Here is an 18,810-nt window from a genome sequence, read left to right as displayed (position 1 = left end):
AAGGGAGAGTGTGAGGTCTTGTGTTCTTAGAACTTCTGATTCAAATGAGCACATAATTCCACCCGTGTTTCATTGGCAAATTCAAATGGGCAGTAAAATACAATCAAACTGTGTGCTCAAAAAGAGCGCTTGTGAGGAAATTTTATTTATTTAATGCCATCTTTATGAATTCTTTGGAAAAAAAATTTTTTATAGCTAAGAAAACGGAAGTACTCCAGCTTATTTTTAACCAATATAGGGTCCAATTCATCATGTTATCTGTTACATAATATTTTATACTGCCGACCTGTACCAAGTTTATTGGGCCATTTCCCAACTAATGGATACTTAGATAGTTTTTACCTTTTCCTATTAGAAACAATGCTTTGATGAATATCCTTCATGAACTGATGACCTTGTTTGGGCATCTCTGTCAGTAAAGATACCCATAGGTGGAGTTACTGAGCAGTCAGTTTTTTTTTTTTTTTAATCAATCAGAGATTCCTTATTTCCTACATTCTTCTCTGTAAAGTGAAAGTAATAATAGAAGCAATCTCGTTAATTAATATGAAGCCCTTGTCACAATCCCTAGTACATAGCAGATGCTCTCTTATATGAGAGCTATTATTATTCTTTTCTCTCAAATGTGGTACCAGATTGTGATGTTCTCTTTTGCCTTGGTATTTTCTGTGGGTAGTTCACCTCGTCCAATGGGGTTTCAGATTCCCAACGTGGAAGGAGTGGCTGCTATCTTTTCTTCGTAAAACAAGGTACTTTAAGGCAATGTGTTCTTCAGTTCTTTCTAGATCTAAGATATCCCTAAGATTCAACTGACTCTACAGATTAGAAGCTAACAGAACTATTGTCATGTAAGGAATCATGACCATTTGAGAAACAAGAAGAGGAAAGGAGAGACTGTCAATATTTAGGGCGGCTCGCTCCCTGATGTAAGAATCCTTCTCATGGCCATAGAGTATGAGGCTGTTGCTCACCCTGGTAAAACTTCAGCGGGTCAAAAAGGGTGTTGAAGATGCCCTGTATTATATCTACTTATTGGAGTTTATTTATATTCTGCCAAATTGTTTCTCATTGGCAAAGTTGTTGTCCCTGTTTCACAAAACACTGGATCATCACTGGCATTGAGGAGTGGTATGAGCCTTTCTACTGATATCTGTACTGATGTTCCCAACACATGAAATGCCAGGACATATGGCATTACCTCACTATTCAGAATAACATGCAATCTTTTGTTTGTTTGTTTTCACTATGCAGTGGCTTTCAGTTGATCCGCCAGGGTTGGCAACCATCAACACTAATTCTAGAATATTTCCATCACTCCTCCAATGAAATCCCAAACCTATTAGCAGTCATTTTTATATATATATACATATATACACACACATATATATAGACACATATACATACATATGTATACATACACATATATACATATATATACACACATATATACATATATACACACATATGTATACATATATACACACATATGTATACATATATACACACATATACATATATACACACATATGTATACATATATACACACACACACATATGGAAAGTTTACACACACACACACACACACACACAGACACACACACATATATATATCCAGGAGTAGAATTGCTAGGTCATATGGTAATTCTCTGTTTAACCTTTTGAGGAAGCACCAAACTTTTCCACAGCAGTCACACGATTTTACACCCCACAGACAATGTATGAGAGTTCCAATTTCCACACATTCTTGCCAGTCAACACTTGTTATTTTGTGTCTTTTTATTTAAAGCTGTCCTAGTCACTGTGAAATGGTATCTCTTTTTGGTTTACATTTCCTTAATGAAGTTGAGCATCTTTTCATGTGTTTATTGGCCACTTGTATTAATATATCTTCTTTTGGAAAATATCTATTCAAATCCTGTCCCCTCATTTTTACTTTGGGTATTTGTCTATTTTGTGTGGTATAATAGTTCTGTATATATTCCAAACATTAGACCCTTATCAGATATATTATTTGCAAGTATTTTCTCCCATTTGTGGATTGTCCTTTTACTTTCTTGGTGTTATCCCTTGAAGCACAAATTACGCTTCGATAAAGCATACTTTTTAATTTTGATAAAGTACGATTTGTCTATTTTTCTTTGTTGATTGTGCTTTAGGTGTCATATCTAAGCAGTATTTGCTGAGTCTGAAGTCATGAAGATTTATACCTAAGTTTTCTTTAAAGAGTTTAATAGTTTGAGCCCTTAAATTTATGTCTTTGATATATTTTGAATTAAATTTTGAATGTGGTGTGAGGTATGGATCCAACTTTGTTCTTTTTATGTGGTTATCCAGTTATCCCAGCATCATTTGTTGAAAAAACTATTCTACCATTGAATTATCTTGACATCCTTGTTGAAAATCAATCTGCTGAAAATGTGAGAATTTATTTCTGGAAAGTCAATTCTAATCAGGAAGTGTGAGCCTTCCAACTGTTATTTATCAAGATTGCTATGGCTATTCTGCCTTTTTCATCTCCATATGAATTTTAATGCTAGCTTGTGTATTTCTGGAAAAAAGGCAGCTGGAATTTTGATAGCAATTACATTGAATCTGTATATTTCTTTGGGGAGTGTTGACATCTTAACAATATTAAGTTTTCCAATCTATGAACATAGGATACATTTTATTTATTTATTTAGGTATTTTAAAAAAATTTTCAACAATACTTTGTGAGATATTTAAGTTTAACCAACTACTTTCATTAAACTTATTTCCAAGTAATGTATTAATTTCGATGCTATTATAAAGATAATTGGTTTCTTAATTTCATTTATGTATTGTTCATTACAAATAAAATTGAGTTTTAGATTTTCATCTTGTATCCTGAAATTTGCTGAACTCCTTTATTAGCTTTAATGGTTTGCTTGTGGATTTCTGGAATTTTTTAGGTATGGGATCATGTCATCTGCAAATAGAGATAGTTTTACTTCTTCATTTCCAATTTGGATTCTTTGGATTCATTTTAATTAATCCACCTCCCCTGCCCCAATTACCTTGGCTAGAACCTCCAGTACAACACTGGATAGAAGTGGTGAGAGTCATCTTTGTCTTGTTCATGATCTTAAGAAAGCTTACAGTCTTTTACCACCGTGATATTAGCTGTATGTTTTCCATAGATGGCCTTTATTATGTTGAGGAAGTTCCCATCAATTCCTAATTTATCGAGTAATTTTATCATTAAAAGGTGTTGGATTTTGTCAAATGCTTTTTTTCACATGTCTTGAGATGATCCAGACATGCATTTTGGTCCTTTGTCCTATAATTAAGGTATATTACATTGATTAATTTTCATATGTTGAACCAATCCTGCATCCCTGGGATAATTCCCATTTGTTATGGTGTTTAGTCCTTTTAAAAAAATGTTGCTTCCGTTTGTTTGCTAGTATTTTGCATGTGTGTGTGGCAGGGTGGTGGGGTTGGCATCTATAATCATTAGGGATATTGGCCTGTAGTTTTCATTTCCTGTGATGTCTTTTTTTTTTTTTTAATTAGGGTAATACTGGCCTCATAGAATTAGCTGGGAACTGTTTCATCTTCTAATTTTGTGAAGAATTTCTAAAAATTAATATTACTCTTTCTTTAAGCTTTTGTTAGACTTTATTAATGAAGCCATCTGGTCCTGAGCTTTTCTTTGTGGAAAGTTTATTTTTTAATCATTAGTTCAATCTCTTTATCAGTTATAGATATTGAAATTCCAATTTCTTCTTGAGCCAGTTTTGGTAGTTTTTGTCTTTTTATGAATTTGCTCTTTTCATCTAGGTCATCTAGTTTTTGGCATATGCTCTAGTATTCCTCTATAATTTTTTTTTCCTGTAAGACTGAGCCCCTTTTTAATTCCTTATTTTAGAAATCTGAATCTCCTCCCCACTGCTCCACTCATCAGTCTGGTAAAAGTTTTGTCAGCTTTAAAATTTTTCCAAATAACTTACTTTTGGTTTGATTGCATCGATTTTCTGTATTCTATGTCATTTATTATTTTGTACTAATATATAAATATGAAATATAATATTGAATATTATTTAACATAACATTATTTAATAGTAAATACCAATATTTAATATAATGTGATATAATATTTATATTATTATTAAACTATACTTATCATTTTTTCTACTCTATTATTATTGTCTTCCTTGCACTTGTTCTAGGTTTAGTTTGCTCTTTTTTTCTCTAGTTCTCTAAGGTAGAAGGCTAGGTTATTAATTTGAGATATTTAAATTTTCCCATATAGGCATTTACTGCTATACATTTCCCTCTAAATACTACTTTTAATGCATCTCATAAGTTTTGGAATGTTGTGTTTTCATTTTCACTCATCTCATAGTATTTTCTGATTTCCCCTGTGATTTCTTTTTTGAAACATTGGTTGTTTAAAAGAGGATTGTTTAATTTCCGAATGTTTACAGATATTCTTGATTTCCACCCCATTCTTTTCTAATTTCATTCTATTGATATCAGATAATCTACTTTGTATAATTTCAGTCCTTTGACATTTGTTGAGACTTGTTTAATGGCCTGACCTGTGGTATGTCCTAGAGAATGCTCCATGTAAACGCAGTAACAATGTGTATTCTGCTGTTGCTGGCTACTGTGTTCTATAGATGTCTGTTAGGTCTTGTTTCTTTATAGCATTGTTAAAGTCTTCCTTTTCCTTGTTGATATTATTACTAGTTGTTCTGTTAATTACTGAAAGTGGAACATTGAAGTCTCCAACTCATATTGTTGAATTTTTAATTTCTTCCTTCAACTGCGTCAGTTTTGGCCTCATGTATTTTGGGGCTTTGTTGTTAGGTGCATCTGTTTTATAATTGTTATATTTTCTTGTTGATTGACTCATTTTATACAACATTCATCTTTGTCTCTGCTTTTTTCATACAAATTGCATCTTTCTGCAAGATGTGTGTCCATGAACAAACATCTATAATTATTCCTTTATGCAGTCCCCTTTAAATAAGATAGAAGAAATGTAATGTCACAAACAAAAATATGTTTGTACTGTCTTTTATATTTATCAATGTAGTTACATTTACTGGTGCTGTCTATGCCTTCATGTGTAATTGAGCTACTGTCTGGTGTCCCTTCATTTGAGCCTAGAGGTCTTCTTTTGGTGTTTCTTGTAAGATGAGTCTGTTAGTGAATAACTCTCTCACTTTCTGTTTCTCTTGGTTTATGACAATTTCTTCATTTTATTTTGAAAGACAGGTTTTCTGGATATAAAATTGTTGGTTGACAGTCTTTTTTCTTTCACCACATTGAATGTGTCAGCCTTTTGCCTTTTTGCCTCCAGTTTCTGATAATACAACAGGCCTTAGTCTTATTGAAGATTGCTTGTATATAATGAGGTATTTTTGTCTTGCTGTTTTCAATATTATATGGTATTTTGGTATTTGACAGTTTGATTATGATGTGTCTAGGTGTGGATCTCTCTGAGGTTATTCTATTTTGAGTTTGCTGAACTCCTGGATGTACAGATTAATGTTTTAAATAAAATCTGGGACACTTTTGCCATTAATTACTCAAATTTTTTTTTTTCCTTTTTCTCTGTCTCCTTTTCTTCTGGGACTACAATTGTGCTTATGCTGGTATGCTTGATGGCATCACAGAAATCTCTGATGCTGTATTTATACTATTTTTGTTCATTCTATTTTCTTTATACTCCTCACATTTTAATTTTAATTAGCCTATCTTTATGTTCACTGATTCTTTTTTCTGTCTGCTCAAATCTGCTGTTGAGCCCAATGAGTGAATTTTCCATTTCAGTTATTGTACTTTTCAACTTTAGAATTTCTAATTGATTATTTAAGAATATAATTTATATCTATTGATATTCTCTCTTTGTTGAGACAGCTTTCTCATAACTTGCTTTTTTTTTTCTTTGAGATAGAGTCTCGCTCTGTGGCCCAGGCTGGAGTGCAATAGCACCATCCCTGCTCACTGCAATCTATGCCTCCTGGGTTCAAGCAATTCTCCTACCTCAGCCTTCAAAGTAGCTGGGATTACAGTGTGGGATTACAGGTGTGGATTACAGCCACATCTGGCTAAGTTTTTATATTTTTAGTAAAGATGGGGTTACACCATGTTGGCCAGGCTGGTCTCAAACTCCTGACCTCATGATCTGCCTGTGTCAGCCTCCAAAAGTGCTGGGATTACAGGTGTGAGCCACCGCACCTGGCCTCTCATACTTTCTTTTAGTACTATAGATGTGATTTTCTTTATTTCTTTGAATATATGCAAAACATTTAATTAAAAATAATTGTTATCTTTGTCTAGTCGGTCCAATACCTTAGCTTTCTCAGGGAAAATTTGCTTTGATTGCTTTTTGTCCTGTGTATGGGCCATATTTTCTTGCTTTTTTGCATGTCTCATAAGTTTTTGTTCAAAGCTGGACATTTAAAATAATATAATGTGGCAACTCTTGGAATCAGATTCTCCTTCCCTCCTTAAGTTTGTTTTTGTTGTTGTTTGTTGTAGTAGCTGTTGATTGCTTAGTGACTTTTACAAACTAATTCTGTAAAGTCTATAAAGTCTCTGCTTGGTTAGCTTGGTGGTCAGCCAATGATTAGGCAGAGTTTTCTTTAAATACCTCACACCTGCCTTAGCTTTCACTTCCTTCTTTCACAGAGCCTCAAAATCAACCAGAGGTGAGAACTTTAGGTCTATTCTCTGATCTTTCCTATGTATGAGCACAGCTCTAGGCATGCACACAGCCCTAAGTATGATTATGATCTTATAGATTCCCAGGAATATGCCATAGCCTTTCAAAGACCCTATGGACGTCTCATTCTTCATCTTTTCCTTTGAAGCTTTTTGATTAAGCTGTTATCCACTGCCTCAGGCAGCTAAAAGTCAAACAGTTGCCTGGCAAGTATCTCTAGGGAAAGAGCTTCCCACACTGGGTGAACTGAGAGTGAAGCCAAATACCGACAGCCTTGCAAGTGTTTTTTTCAGGGAACCATTAGACAAGTCAATAAATGACAATTATTTGGGAATGAGGTTTTGAAAGATCTCCAGCCCTGACCTGCCCCCTCCAGTGGCTTCTAGACTGCTGGTTTTTACTGTCCATGTAGGCTGTTATTTTTCAAAGATACTACAGCACTAGAAAGTGTGAAATTTAAGCAGGTCAGGTTAAAATGTCACAGAGTTCCGTTTTTACCAAGAATCAGCCATTTTTTATTGAATAAATGATCTCCTGGTTGCCTATAAACCTTTGGTTTATTTCCAGAGTTATAAAAATGTTGGTCTTGACACTGTTTGATAGTTTCCTCATTGCTTTTATGGAGAAGGGAATTTTCTGATGTTTTGACTCTGCCATTTTCACTGACATCACCCTAACATGCAACATTAATGGAAACACATAGTCATAAAGTACTATAAATATGCTTCAAAGCATGAAACCTAGAACTCACACAAATAGGAGGAGAACAAAATACTTGGTTTTTTGATAGGTTAGGAATTTTTAGCATCTCTGGGATCAGGGGACAATTTCAATGTAATATTTACCATGCTAAATTGCTTTCTCATTGTGCTAGGTAGGTAGGAATTGCCTTTGGGATTTTTGAGAGACTGTTGATGGAAACAGGATAAAAAAGGTACAAAAATCTCAGCTACCCATGAAAAAGCTGAAGGAGGAAACATGGTTGCAAAGTTATCTGTAATAGAATCATAAGTTTGCATCAGTTATGATTTATTATAAAAATTAAAGTCACCTTTCTTGAAACTCAGTTTGGGAAATATATTGTAATGTCTTCTTTGAAGGCTGTGAGCTTCTACAAGGTAGAGATTGATGTTTAACCTTTTCTCTTTCCCTAGTGTCTAGCCTGTTACCTGTCCTCATGTGTTAAGAATTTTAGTTGCAACTGACAACCCAACTCAAACTAACTTTAGTAAAACAGTTAATTTTGTATACCTAAATTTCCAAAGATAACAGACTTCAGGTATAGTTGGATTCAGGAACCTAGAAATCTTTCCCAGGAATATTTCTAGCTCCTACTCTTGTCTGATTTTCTTTGTTTGGGCTTCACTTGAATCTGTCTTTGTGGGCCAAGGGCTAGAATACCTAGATTGACTGTATTTTGGTCATGTGCTCTTCTGCGAAGTCTGACTGGGTGTTCTGGGGTCAGCGCCACCCAGGCCACATTCACTGATGGCAGGAGCCGGGTGATACAGAGAGAAAAAAAATGAAACATTGTCACTAAAGAGGAAGGAAGGAGGGATGCTCATTAGACAAAATCAATGCCTGCCCACCACACACAAAAAATACCTGTATTGATTTTTTTTTTCAGCTGCATGATTGAGTTGAACTTAGTTTGTTCTGGGACTATGATACAATCTCTGTTGCTTGTATTCATGAGATTACTCCCACTTCCATATCATTACCCCACCTAGGTGAGTTCTCATCTCAACTTCCACAGTGCTTCCAGTCCTATGTGCTTTAATATAAATACATGTAAGTGTGCACAGAATTAAGCTCCCTGGGCAGAGGGGAGTGCTCAGGAACATGGAGTATAGTTCTGTTCTTTTGGATTTATCTCTTTAAAATTTCATCCAGAAGAGGGGACGCATGTAAAAAACAAACCTAATTTTTCACATTTCTTAGATTGGGTTGTTATTGTTTTTAAATATTCATTACAAAGTTGATGTTTTCTGTTAACAAGTAGCTATTATTTGCAGGTTTAATATCAATGAAAAATAAATCATCTATAAAATGGGAATAATATCCGTAACTACCTTGGGAGAGTTGAGAAAACTGAATGAGGACGTAATGACATATAAAACACATAGAACAGTGCCTGTTCCATACATTATAGCTAAGTTTTAGCAATTATTATTATTATTATTAAAGGTTGACTCCATCTCTTACTCTATTAAGCCTTCACAATCAAGTTTGGAATAGAGAGTGCGGGGCTGACTTAGAATCCACTTAGTGCCTGAGCTAAGGTTAGGGACTCCAACTGTGAAAGCAATACTGAAATAAGGATCTCATTGATACAGTCTGGGAGACACTGAAATAATTATCTGGTTGGATCATTCTAGTGAGGCCAATTGTGGAATGTTTGGTGAACTCTCATTGCTGGGCTGTGTTGCCCAGGTGTCTACCATCTTCTCTGGTTGGCTCTCTTTCTCTTCAGGCAAGTGTGAAGTGGCATCTCTGCCACAGTCCCCTTGTGAATCTACTCAGTGGTTCTTTAATTCACTCATGGAGCAAATACTGTAGAGAACTTACTGTAACAGCTGGATTTATTGTGTGCTTGTTGCCCATTATGTACCAGTTCTGTTCTAAGCTTTGTACATTGATTGATTTATTAAATTTTCATAAGGTTCCCATACGGGAGCTGTTTTTATTATCCCCATTTTCCAGATCAGAGAACCCAGGCACAGGGGAAGTACCCTGTGGTAGATGCTGTTGATGGGATGTAAATGGGCTCAACTGTGGTGAGGGACAGAAAGACAGGAGCAGGAGAGAGAGAGTAAAAGGTGAGAAGGTCAGATCAGTCCATGTCTGTGAGTTTGGATTTTATCTTAAGAATAGCAGGACACTTTCAAAGAGTTATAATCTAGGAAAGAAATAATCTGCATTATATTGAAACAAAAAGATAATCTTTGTTGTAAAGAGAATGGACACAGGGAAACCAGTTGGGGAGGGCATTGTGGTTGTCCAGTTGAGAGAAGATGGCTTGAGTAGGGAAGTTGGCAATGGGGATGGCAAATATTTGACAGACTGAGATAAATTATGAACATATATTAGAACCTATAGAAGTCTGAGGGGATCAGTCAACAGAGGAAGTGAGAAACACACATGTCAGCATTTTAAAAATACCGGGGTTTGGAGGGAGATCTCTGGAGATTCTGGAGGTGTCGGGGAGGTGGGGTGTGGTGGTCAGCTTGGGTGTGCAGAGGTTTGTAATGTTCGACTCGTGCTCTTCTGTTGTTTCTGCTGTTGTCTTTCCTAATTTAAAATCACAATGAAGTGTATGTTCACTACGTTAATAAGCCCAGAATATAGGCAGTCACTTCCCAAATGATCCTTGAGCCAAGATTTGAAAAATACTGAAAGGAACTCATGTGCTATGTGTGAGTCTGTGGGACGGAGAGTGGCGGTGATGGAGTAAGGGAGAGGGAGTGGAGGTCAGGGAGAGGGAGAATGACCCTGCACCTGGGGACTGGGAAGACATTCCAACCAACCATCAGGTTTGATTATCTCAGTCTGGGATGAAACACTGTTCGATTGTTTGGAACCTTCCATTTTGTGTGAGCTTTGTGGCTTTGTCCCTTCAGACAACTGTCTAAATTGCAGAACGAGAATGAAGGCAGTAGGGAGCTTGATGGACACCCCTCTCCTGCTCGCCCCTGTAGTGTGCGCGTTTCCTGATCTGAGCCTTCTCCTCTCCTGTTTAGGACACTGAGGTTTTGAACACCGCCATTCTCACCGGAAAGCCTGTTTCGGTTCCTGTCAAAGTCGTGGGGGTCCAGGAGGATGGTTCTGTGGTCGATGTGTCTGAGTCTGTGGAATGCAAGTCTGCTGATGAAGACGTCATTAAGGTAAGGGGGGATTTATCTACAGCTGTCCTAAGTGCTCAGAGCATTTTGTCGCCCCTTCTTTTGTCTCCAAGGTCTTGTTCTGACTGAGCATCCCATGCTCTGAAGGGCTGGAAGCCAGAATGACCTCATGAAGGAGGAAACAGCTGACCACAGAGACTCCCTGGAATCAGCTGCAGCAGATGATGCTGCTTCCCTCTCCCTGGAAAGGGGAATCCCTGACCCTTAATCTCCAGCAGAAAGAATTTATTCTCCTCCCCTTTCTTGTCTCCCCATTCTTCCCTCTATCTTTCCTCATAAGACAATATTTTCCTAACTTTAGCAATCCAAATAAGACTTTCTCATTTTTTGCAAACTCACTGTGCCTAATAATATTATTTACTCAATATATTTTCTTTAAATGCCTTGCTTCTTTGGGGTGGCCAGTTAGCTCAGTGGGTTAGAGTGTGGTGCTAATAAATGCATTACTTTTTCAAACTTAAAAACTAATTTAGCTTCATTATAAGACAATAAAGTCCATGAGCTTGGTGTATTAAATTTTTTAATATGCATTAAAATAAATAACTATTAAAATAAAAATAAGTTCACCCATGTGCCACCTAACTTAATTTGAATATAACCAGTGGGATACAGTTTAGGAAATGGGACATTTCTGCTAGATTCTTCACTCAAATTAGCTGTGTTTCTGATTCCAAATTCTGCTAGGAACCAGACAATATTTTTTTCATGCTCTCTGAAGGGGCCTTTTTGAACCACCAAATTTAGTATTTCTGCCTATTTTTTCTTAGCACATTGGTTGCCATTGCTTTTGCAGCAGAGACCTCAGGGAGAAAGGATTTGAATTTTTAGAATCATTGATCCTTCCTCCTTTAAATTGTTAAGAGAGCCCCTAAGTCCAATCTATTCAGCTATTTTAGAAAAATACACTAACTCAGAGTTCTGCCCTTCCTCACATTCTATCAGCTCTTGTTTAGAGGTTACATGAAACTTGGTCTCGGTATTGAGAACTTCGTGGTAGACAGGAAAACTTTTAGGGGTTTCCCTGTGGTAGAAATGGTCTGGGAGGGGTTGATTTCTTCTTGTTGTGACCTACAGGACGCTGTGTCTTAAGCCAGAGACAGTTTCAGAAAAAAAGACTGATGTATTCGTGAGGTCTAATTAACAAAGAAATTAATTCCTAGGAAACTCAAGTTTGGCATAGACTCTTTCCTGGACTTGGAATGCTCATTGTCCTGAGAGATGGAAGGTGGACTGGCTTAAAACCTGAACACATAGCCCTGCCTGGGGTTCCTGGTGGTCCTTGTATTCCATAGGCAGGTTTGATTAAATATATGGCCTTAAATATTCAGAGTTTAGAAAGAGCTGAACCAAGTCACAGGAGATTATCTGCACCAATGAAAAATATGGATGATGAACTGCTGTTGGTTGCTATTGACAATGTGCAAGTTTTACACTATTTTTATAATTCCCATGTCATTCTAGAAAGGAGACGCTGATAGGAGATGGTATCTGTATGCTTATGTCATAATGGGCTCAAACAAATGATTCAGTCTGTAGATTCCTAAGCCTTTTGTTCTGACCTAAGAGCCTGCTATGAAGCCCCATGGAGTGGAATCCTCCTTCTCTTGCCCTGAAGAGCTCTGCTGTAGAGGGACAGGTCCAAGTTCACAGATCCCATTATTGCCATATACTTGGTTTTCTCCACTCCACACGAATGTACTAAAAGTATCCTCTGCTCATCCTCATAGATGTTGTTTTGGAAGATGATGCTTTTTTGCTCACCTGTCACCTATATAGCCTCAGGAGGATGGGGGTTCTTCTAACAGATGATTGCCCGGTCTTCAGAGGAACAAAGTGAAACCCGTAGATCGCAAGCTCAGGGCTGTATTCACACTTTTTAGGGGATTCCAGGACTGTTGCAAATTTGGGGGCTTGTGTCAATTGAGGGGATTTAATTAAATGGCTGTGATGCATTTACTATGGCTTCAGTGTCAATGTTTGTAGTAAATTTTACTGTAACTCCAAGTTGAATGGAGTTGTCCACAGAGCTATGACCTTGGCGTCATCCCAGGGACATCCTCAAATACATGGCACATTCATTAGCACCCTTTGGAGAGATCCTCTCAGTCTGCGGAGTTGTCACACAGTCATACTTTAGAGTACAGAAAACACTGAATGATTTTTAGGGAGAATCTTGCAGGGCCCCCCAAAGATCTTTGTGCCTTGGAACCATGAGTTAGATAAGGGAAAAATGTGAATTTATAAAGATGTAAATTATGGTAATATCCAAACAAATGAAGTTGTTTGGCCTGTGATTGTATGACTTTTGGGGGACAGAATCAGAGGACATACATGATTTTGAAAAGCTGGAACCTTGGCCTAATCTGGCAAGATTAAAAGAGACAAATGTAAAATTTCAAGTTGACAACTATAGTAGTCCTTCCTCATCTGTGGTTTCACTTTCTGTGGTTTCATTTAACTGTGGTCAACCACAGTCCAAAAATGTTAAATGAGAATTTTCAGAAAGAAGCAATTCATGTTTTAAATTGTGCACTGTTCTGAGTATCGTGAAGAAATCTTGAGTCTTCCTGCTCCATCCCACCTGGGTTGTAACTCATGACTTTGTCTGGCATATCCATGCTGTAGACACCACCCACCTCTGAGTCATTTAGTAACTGCCTGGGTGATCAAATAGACTGTCACGGTATCACAGTGTTTGTGTTCAAGTCGCCCTTACGTTATTTACCAATGACCCCAAAGTATAAGAGTAGTGATGCTGGCAATTTGGCTAGGCCAACAATAAAGTGCTTCTTTTAAGTGAAAAGGTGAGAGTTCTTGACTTAATAAGGAAAGAAAAAAATCATATGCTAGAGTTACTAAGATCTACAGTCAGAGCGAATCTTTTGTCTATGAAATTGTGATGAAGGAAAAAACATTCATGACAGTTTTGCTGTCACATCTCAAACTGCAAAAGTTAAGGCCACAGTGTGTGATAAATTCTTCATTAAGATATGAAAAGACATTAAATTTAGGTGGAAGACACGAACAGAAACTTGTTCTGATGGATGACAATCTGATTCAGTTCTATCTGTGGTTTCGGGCATCCACTGGGGGTCTTAGAATATATTACCCATGGATGGGAGGAGACTGGGAGACTGCTGTATTTTTAGGTTAAAAAAAAAAAAAAAGTAGAGGATTGTGTGTGTGCGTGTGTGTGTGTGTGCGTGCACACACAAGAAGCCTTAGCGTTTTTATCAGTATTGGGATCCAGTGAGTCAACTGTTTGATAAGGCTGCTACAGGTTGATTTTCATTAGCATGAATGGGTGTGTGACTCAGAGCAGAGGTCACAGGCAGGCAGTCTGCAGACCAGATCTGACCCAGAAATGTGTAGGGGGTGCGGGGAGGGTCTGCATAGTTTAAAAATTCTTACTTAATTTGTTGCCCCCATGTAAAAATCGGCAAGTTCACACAGGAATCTGGATTTACAGTTTCTTATGAAAAATCACAGGACCAGGTGGTCCTGGGTCCCCATGATTTCCTGTGAACCTCGTCTGGAGTTGAAGAGAGGATGCTCCTCTGCATAACACCTGTGCCCTCTGGTGCACTGTAGTCTCCACCACTCCCTTTTGTCTTTCACATGGAGGCTGAAGGATATTTGTCATTTCTTGTCACACTTGTGCTCCTAGTTTTTGATAGTGGATTTCAGAGGAAGGTGAGACATTTTTTGTACTTCAGTCTCTAAAAACAAATAAGCAACAAATGATGGACTTCACTCTCTCACTCTGATAGAGAATTCTGTATCTTTCTAGGCCACAAGAAGAACAATAAAACATTGGGTTGTGCTCTGCCAAAAAGTGTCTGAGAGGCTGAGGACTCTTGAAATCAAATCACAGGAGAAATGATTGAAGAAAGTGTGAGTGTTAAGCGTATTGATGAGTAGAAAAGGCTCAGGGATGAGGTGGAGAGGGAGACATGACAGCTTTTTGTAAGTCTTTCAAGGGCCATCATGTGGAAGATGGAGTAGCTTTGTGCTTTTTATATTCCAAGAATGGAATTTGAAAGGTACCATTTTTAGCTCAATATAAAGAAAAAGACTGCAGAGGTAGTGAGTTCTTTGGCTGAGCTTCCAGATATGTGATGTTGGTAAAGATCCTGACTCCACCTTCTTCACTGTTTGACCTTGGGCAAATTACTTACCATCTCTGAGCCTAGTTTCCTTATCTATAAAATGGGGATGATAATGATACAGTGGAAACGTACTTTTCTAGAGACTTGTTCTAAAGTCACAGTAAATGGCAGAACTAACAATAATCAAACTAATCCCTAATCCTTGAAAATCCCCAGTCTCGCTGGGTCATCCAGGCTGGAGTGCAGTGGCATGATCTTGGCTTACTGCAGCCTTGACCTCCCAGGCTCAAGTGATCCTCCCACCTCAGCCTCCCAAGGAGCTGGGACTACAGGCTCCCACTGCCACACCAGGCTAATTTTTGTATTTTTTATAGAGACAGAGTTTTTCCATATTGCCCAGGCTGGTCTCCAACTACTGGACTCAAGTGATCCGCCTGCCTCAGCCTCCCAAAGTGCTGAGGTTACAGGCATGAGCCACCACACCCCTCTACACCTGGGTTTTTAGAAATACAAAAGACAGTTGATTTTTTAAAAAAATGTTTTCCTGGCATTTGAGCTAAGGCACATTTTCAGGAGCAGTCAAGGGCAAGGTTTTAAAGGGAGTTTTGGGGGAAGTCTAGATGAGTAACATTTGGGCGCATTTGAAGATAAATTTCCCGCTCATTCTCTTCTATTCTTTTATGTCTTCTGGTGGAAATCTTGTCAGATGGTAATCTTAAGTTATTCTGTATATTTGTAATTGAATTGTTAAATCTATGTGTGATAAAAAGCCCAATGCAGAGTTTAGAGGATGATTAAATAAGAATGTATATCTAGAAAAAGTCACATAGTGCTTGACCTGTAATATATCAATACATATTACATCTATACCCATTCACCTGCATATTTATATATATATGCTAACATGTGGATATAAATATGCAGGTGAATGGGTATAGATATAATATGTATTGATATATTGAAATATCCAAAATATTGTTTAGATATTTGTCTCCAAGCTATATTTAGATATTTGGGCCTCTGTATTATTTTATTCTCACATTGCTATAAAGAAATACCTGAGACTGGGTAATTTTTAAAGAAAAGAGATTTAATTGGCTCTGGCTTCACAAGCTATACAGGAAGCATGGTTCTGATCTGCACAGCTTCTGGGGAGGCCTTAGGGAACTTACAGCCATATCAGAAGGTGAAGGAGGAGCAGACACATCTTACATGGCAGGAGCGGGAGCAAGCAGGGCAGAGGAAGGTGCCACACACTTTTAAATGACCAGATCTCACAAGAATCACTCACCACCTATCGCGAGGACAGTACCAAGTGGGATGGTGCTGAATCATTCATGAGAAATCTGCCCCCATGATCCAATCACCTTCCACCAGGCCCCACCTCCAACATTAGGGATTACAATTCAACATGAAATTTGGTAGGGACACAGATCCAAACCATATCAGCCTCCAAATCTCATGTTGAGATGTAATCCCCAGTGGTGGAGGTGGGGCCTGGTGGGTGGTGTTTGGGTCATAGGTGCGGATCCCTCATGAATGTCTTAGTGCTGTCCCCTTGGTGATGAGTGAGTTCACATGAGACCTGGTTGTTTAAAAGTGTGTGGCACCTCCTCACTCCCTCTCTGACCGTGTGGGCCACTTGCTCTCCCTTTGCCTTCTGCCATGATTGTAAGCTTCCTGAGGTGCTCGCCAGAAGCAGATGAGGGTACTGTGAGCCAGTTAAACCACTTTTCTATCTAAATTATCCAGCCTCAGGGATTTCTTTATAGCAATGCAAGAATGGCCTAACACAACATCCACATTCACATCCGTGAATGTTCACTGCTACTTGATTGTAAGGTCCACAATATCTATGATTATGTCTATTTTACTAACTATTCTTTTCCCAGTCCTAAGCACAGTATCTGGAACACAGTAAATATCTGTTGAATATGTGAATGACTGAATGAATGCTAGAGCTTCCCAGAGATGGAACAAGATACGACGCACAAATGGCTGTTACGTCTTCATTGGAACATTGCTGGTGAATTTTCTGTTACTGAAAATCTTCAAAGAGGCAGAAGGTTCCCTGTAGTCAAAGGGATTTGGCATCGGGTAAATACTTGGACCTGATCCTATGATCCAAACCGTCTTCTGTTCTCATGGGACTTCACAATACTTCCTAATCATCCACTTGTGGAGGGCAATATGTAAACAGCTTTGGGAGATATAAAGGTGTAATGCATATGACTGCTATCCGTAGGAGCTTACTACAGCTAATGAGTATGAATAGGTAACATTTTTTGAGCATTTATTAAGTACCAGGTACCATTATAATAAGAGCCCTAGAAGTGTTGACCCATTTCATCTTCACAACAAGCTTTTAAGACAGGTACTCCTACTATTCAAAGTGTATACATGAGGAATGGCACCTAGAAATGTGCTCTAGCTCAAGTTCTAGTGGATACAGGGGTCAGAGTTCCCACCCAGGAGGTCCGCACCAGATCCTGTGACCTCAACCTCTGTACATCTAAAATTGTCATTCTTGAAGGTTATGTAGGGCATTGTGTGTATGCACGCATGCATGTGTGTGTGTGTGTGTGTGTGTGTGTGTGTGTGTGTGTGTGTGTGTATGTGTTGGGGTGGGGAGTGGCACACTGGTGTTTCTATGAGCTAGTAGCCAAATTTTGTTCCTATGATTTTCCCATTAGGGAATCAATTGATAGTGGACTTTTTTTGAATTTGCAAAAGATGTATTTTCATTTTTTAATCCGTATCACCTGGAACAACATGTGTCTTACAGTTCTGGAGGTCAGAAGTCTAAAATAGGTCAGTAGGGCTGCATTCCTTCTGGAAGCTCTAGAGAAGAATCTGTTTCTTTGCCTTTTCCAACTTCTAGAGGCCACGTGTATTTCTTGGCTGTGAAGCTGTGAAACCCTTCCTCAATTTTCAAAGCCAGCAGCATAGCATCTCCAACACTGTCTCTCTCTTCCCCACATTGCTAATTCCATCATCACATCACCTTCTCTGACTCTGACCCTGCTGCCTCCCTCTTACAAGGACCCTTGTGATTACTTTGGGGGCTAGAAGATAACCCATATCAAGATCCTTAACTTAATGACATCTGTGATGTTCTTTTGACACAGGCATTAGTTTCCTAGAACTGTTACCACAAACCTGATGGCTTAAACCAGTAGAAATTTGTCCTTTCACAGTTCTGGGGGCCAGAAATCTGAAATCAAAGTGTCAGCAGGACTCCAGTCCCTCCAAAGGCTCTAGAGGAGAATTGTTTCTTGCCTCTTCCAGCCTCTGGTGGCCCTGGGTGTTCTTTGGCTTGTGGCAGCATCACTGTAATCTCTGCATCTGTGGTTGCATGGTCTCACCCCTGTGTCTCTGTATGATCCTCTTTTCTTATAAGGGTACCTGTCATTGGATTTAGGGGCCATCTAATTCAGAATGGTCTCTTCTTGCGATCGTTGAAATTGCATCTGCAAATACCCTTTTTCTAAATGAGATCACATTCACAGGTGCTGGGGGTTTGGACTTGGCCATATATTTTTTGGGGGCTACAATTCAACCCACCCTACTGTGTAAGGTAGATATTCTCTGGTTCTGGGGTTTAGGACACAGATATCTTCTGGGAGGAGGTGACTTTATGCTGTCTGCCACAGTGTGCATTCTTTTCTTTGCTGAGTCTTTTCTAAGGTCTTTGGAAAAAGAAAGAAAATGCAATGTTCATACTGTAATTACGATTTAATCTTTATGTGTCTATCTTTTTGACTTCAGGATGGCTTCATGTTTTCATGCATTTGCAGTTGTATTGTTTATAAATGAATTGTGGTTTTCGGAACCACAGAAGCCAGTCTTGCCTCTTCAGTGGGGGATGAACTCTTTCACACTTGCAGATAAATAAGTATAAGCTCACATGGATCTTGAAGATGGTGCTTCCCAACTTATGGCTGCAATAAATAAGTTTCTGGCCTTCCAGTATCACTGGACTTGAAATGAAGAGATGTTAAATTGTTTTTTTAATGATGGCCATTCTAACTGGTGTGAGATGGTATCTCACTGTGGTTTTGATTTGCATTTCTCTGATGGCCAGTGATGATGAGCATTTCTT

At 38.3% G+C, this 18,810-nt stretch overlaps 1 protein-coding gene across 5 annotated transcripts in view; it reads left to right on the top strand.

Annotated features, from left to right (window-relative positions):
• Positions 1-18,810, top strand: part of TMEM132B (transmembrane protein 132B) — a 497,414-nt gene that overhangs the window by 413,268 nt on the left and 65,336 nt on the right. For all 5 annotated transcript variants that reach the window (XM_058426040.1, XM_032168292.2, XM_058426041.1 and 2 more), the window contains one exon: positions 10,438-10,581. In XM_058426040.1, the coding sequence (XP_058282023.1) occupies positions 10,438-10,581 (144 nt within the window). The remainder of the gene's footprint in view (positions 1-10,437; positions 10,582-18,810) is intronic.

Source organism: Hylobates moloch, unplaced genomic scaffold (genome assembly GCF_009828535.3).
Source record: "Hylobates moloch isolate HMO894 unplaced genomic scaffold, HMol_V3 SCAFFOLD_12, whole genome shotgun sequence".
Taxonomy (NCBI): Eukaryota; Metazoa; Chordata; class Mammalia; order Primates; family Hylobatidae; genus Hylobates; species Hylobates moloch.
This window is presented reverse-complemented; position numbering and strand designations above follow the sequence as displayed.